Source organism: Carassius auratus, chromosome 8 (assembly GCF_003368295.1).
Source record: "Carassius auratus strain Wakin chromosome 8, ASM336829v1, whole genome shotgun sequence".
NCBI lineage: Eukaryota > Metazoa > Chordata > Actinopteri > Cypriniformes > Cyprinidae > Carassius > Carassius auratus.
The window spans coordinates 2,068,008-2,070,955 of NC_039250.1; the positions used below are offsets into that span (position 1 = coordinate 2,068,008).

General features: G+C 30.7%; 1 protein-coding gene across 2 annotated transcripts in view; it reads left to right on the forward strand.

Moving 5' to 3' along the window:
• The window catches only part of bicdl1 (BICD family like cargo adaptor 1), a 36,609-nt gene extending 33,945 nt beyond the window's left edge, over positions 1-2,664 (forward strand). The window contains exons 11-12 of one of the 2 annotated variants that reach the window (XR_003292600.1): positions 755-867; positions 1,764-1,849. Coding sequence is in view for 1 of the 2 variants with exons in the window: in XM_026269011.1 (XP_026124796.1) it covers positions 1,764-1,931 (168 nt within the window). In the remaining variant the exon portion in view is untranslated. Of the gene's footprint in view, positions 1-754; positions 868-1,763 lie in introns of both variants that reach the window. The other variant, XM_026269011.1, reaches the window with a different exon arrangement.
• The last annotated feature ends 284 nt before the right edge of the window (positions 2,665-2,948 follow it).

The window sequence follows — 2,948 nt, forward strand, 5'->3', positions numbered from 1 at the left end:
GAAAAGGGGTTTTCAGTAATAGTGTTTAAATCGTGTTTATTAATGACTATCATATCTTTTTATTGAAGACTTCCACTAAAATGTCATTCAGTGTAACAATAGATAATTTAATCAATTGTACTTTTAAGTCTTTACCAATCTTTGCCACTATCCTTCAAACCGCTAGGTTTTCCCCAATATTTTATAATTAGTATGATCAACCTTTTCTTTTATATATCTTAAAAAGTACAGGTCAGAATAAGGAGTGTTAATTTTATAATTAAATAAATATATCTGTTATTACTCCACCCATATTTTGACATTTTACTTGGATATAAAATGCTTTCTGTGCATATAAAATTACAAGTCTTGCATTTGACCCATATGCAATTAAAGAGTCTTGATAAAAATTGTTGCATGATATTAAAAATGGTATTTTGTACTATCAATAGTATAAAAATCTCAGCGTTTATATCACAAAGACTACAGCAATAATCAAATAGTGATAGATTAGAAAGTTGGATCCCTGATGGATGAAATGATTTCGAGCCATAGATCACAGATGTTAAATGGGCTGTAAGTGCAGTTTCATGTTGACTTGAAGTGTTTGTTGAGTTTATGAACGTCTGTGGTCTTCCTCGTATAACATCAGAGATGAACTCTGCTTATGACGGCGCTTCTGTCGCTCTTTCTCACCCATGTCCTGTGAATGTTAGCATAGGTGTGTGTGTGTGTGTGTTTAACTCTTAGCTTCCCTTCTCTCTCCCGCCTGCAGTTTGCCTCCTCAGGGCTGTTCACTGTATGGCTCTTGTGGTTTCTGATCTAGTGGCCTTTCTCAGCTTCCATACAGTCCCTTCTCCCCTATGATATCTCCCTCCTGCCTTAGAGGTGAGCCCGGCTTCACCGTCGATCCCGTATGCATGTTCACCAGGTCACCAGGTCACCGTTCATGTCATCGTGCTGTGCTTCTTATTTTTACACTAACTAGCAAACATCAAAACCATTAGAACCTACTGTTTGTTATTTTAGTATTATTTACATTTTTATAGCATTTATTAATATTTTGAATGAGCTTTTTTCAATTTTAAGTGTAGTTTAGGCTTTAGTATTTTTTTTATGTGTTTTTGTCATTTTCATTTGTTTTAATTTGATATGTGCTTCTGTCACTTTTATTAGTTTATTTGTTGATACATATAAATATAATTTAGTTAATTCGTTTTTATTCCAGTTATTCATATGACATTACAAATTACTTAAATATATATACACGTAAGTCACTTTTTGATAAAAGCATCTGCTAAATGCCCTTTAATTTAATTTAATTTAATTTAATTTAATTTAATTTAATTTAATTTAATTTAATTAGTGTTTTAATAGGCGACAGTTCTGTTTTATTTTTTATTTAATTTTAATTTATTTTATTATTATATTTTATAGTATTTATTGATAGTTTGAATAAGAGCTTTTATTTTTATACTTTCAGTTAAAATTTTATTTTAGGTCTTATTACGTGCATTTGACAGTTTTTATTTTTTCTATATAGCTTTAATTTATTTTAAATTATTATTTTTTAATTTACAAATTTTCATTTAAAATGTTTAGGTTTTATGTTTTCATGAAATATTTATATTTATAATAAAAAAAAAACTGAAGGGGACTGAGTTCTGGTTCAGACCAAACAATATAAACGACCTTGTGTTCATCCGTTCTCACTCACCTCAAACTGTTTCGGTGGCAATGTTGTTTCTTCATCAGAAGCTCTGATGTCTGTTTCTCTCTCTCAGGATGATATGCACAGAGTTATCTATCAACAGCTGATGGATAAACACCAGGAGGAGTGGAAGGATCCTCCATACTCCTTCAACGGGTCACGAGGAGGAGCTCCATCCAGACGAGCGCATCGCCTCTCGGACGGAGACAAGCGCCTCTTTTCATTCTTCAAGAAGAACTGAGATTATCTGAAGACAAGGAGGACGAGAGTGTGAGAACAGATGTGAGAGAAGGGTACAACAAACGACAAAGAAAGTCTAAATCACTACATCAGTGGTTCTCAACTGGTTCTGATCATTAAAAACCAAAATTATATATTGTACAAAAGTAAAAAACAACAACAACAACAAAAAAACAGCAACTCTGAAATGCATTAATTAGTCGCATCAATGCACAATGATAAAACAAATTGAGATTCATGTATTTGAATTGCGTATAAATTTCCATCCATTTGGACACAGTTTTAACATATACTATTAAATCTAATTCTCAGTCAAACATAAATGAAACCGGTTTCTGAAAAAGATTTCTTTAATTTTAAAAACACAGTAACCAGGCTTATACATTGATCATTAATAAATCAAACATTGTTTCGATCTCATAACATTTTAATGAACTGCATTTTGCTTGTTCATATTGAATATTAAATACTTTTTAACTAAATGAATTGAATCGCGTTTACAATGAACAGATGCAATTAAAATAACTGCATTTTGAAAATGAAACCAAATAGTTGCAAATGTTTAATTATAAACGATGCTCTGCTGGTTTTGAGTGATTTGTTTAGTTTATTAGTTTGTTTATATTAAAACTGTGCAATCCAAATAGATTTGTTGATAATACATTTATGAACCTGCTATTGTGAATTTAAAACACATTCAGTTCAGCTGTGATACTGGAGCACAAAACAAGTCATAAGGGTCAATTTTTCGTTTTTTTTCTGGATTCTGAGTGTGCAAAAAAAAAATCTAAATATTGAGAAAATCATCTTTAAAGTTGAATGAATGAAAGTAGCAATGCATATTATTAATAAAACATGTAATTTTATTTACAGTAGAAAATTTACAAAATATCTTCATGGGACATGATATTTACTTAATATGCTAATGATTTTTGGCATAAAAGAAAAATCTATAATTTTGACCCATACAGTGTATTTTTGGCTATTGCTACAAATACACCCCAGAGACTCAAGACTG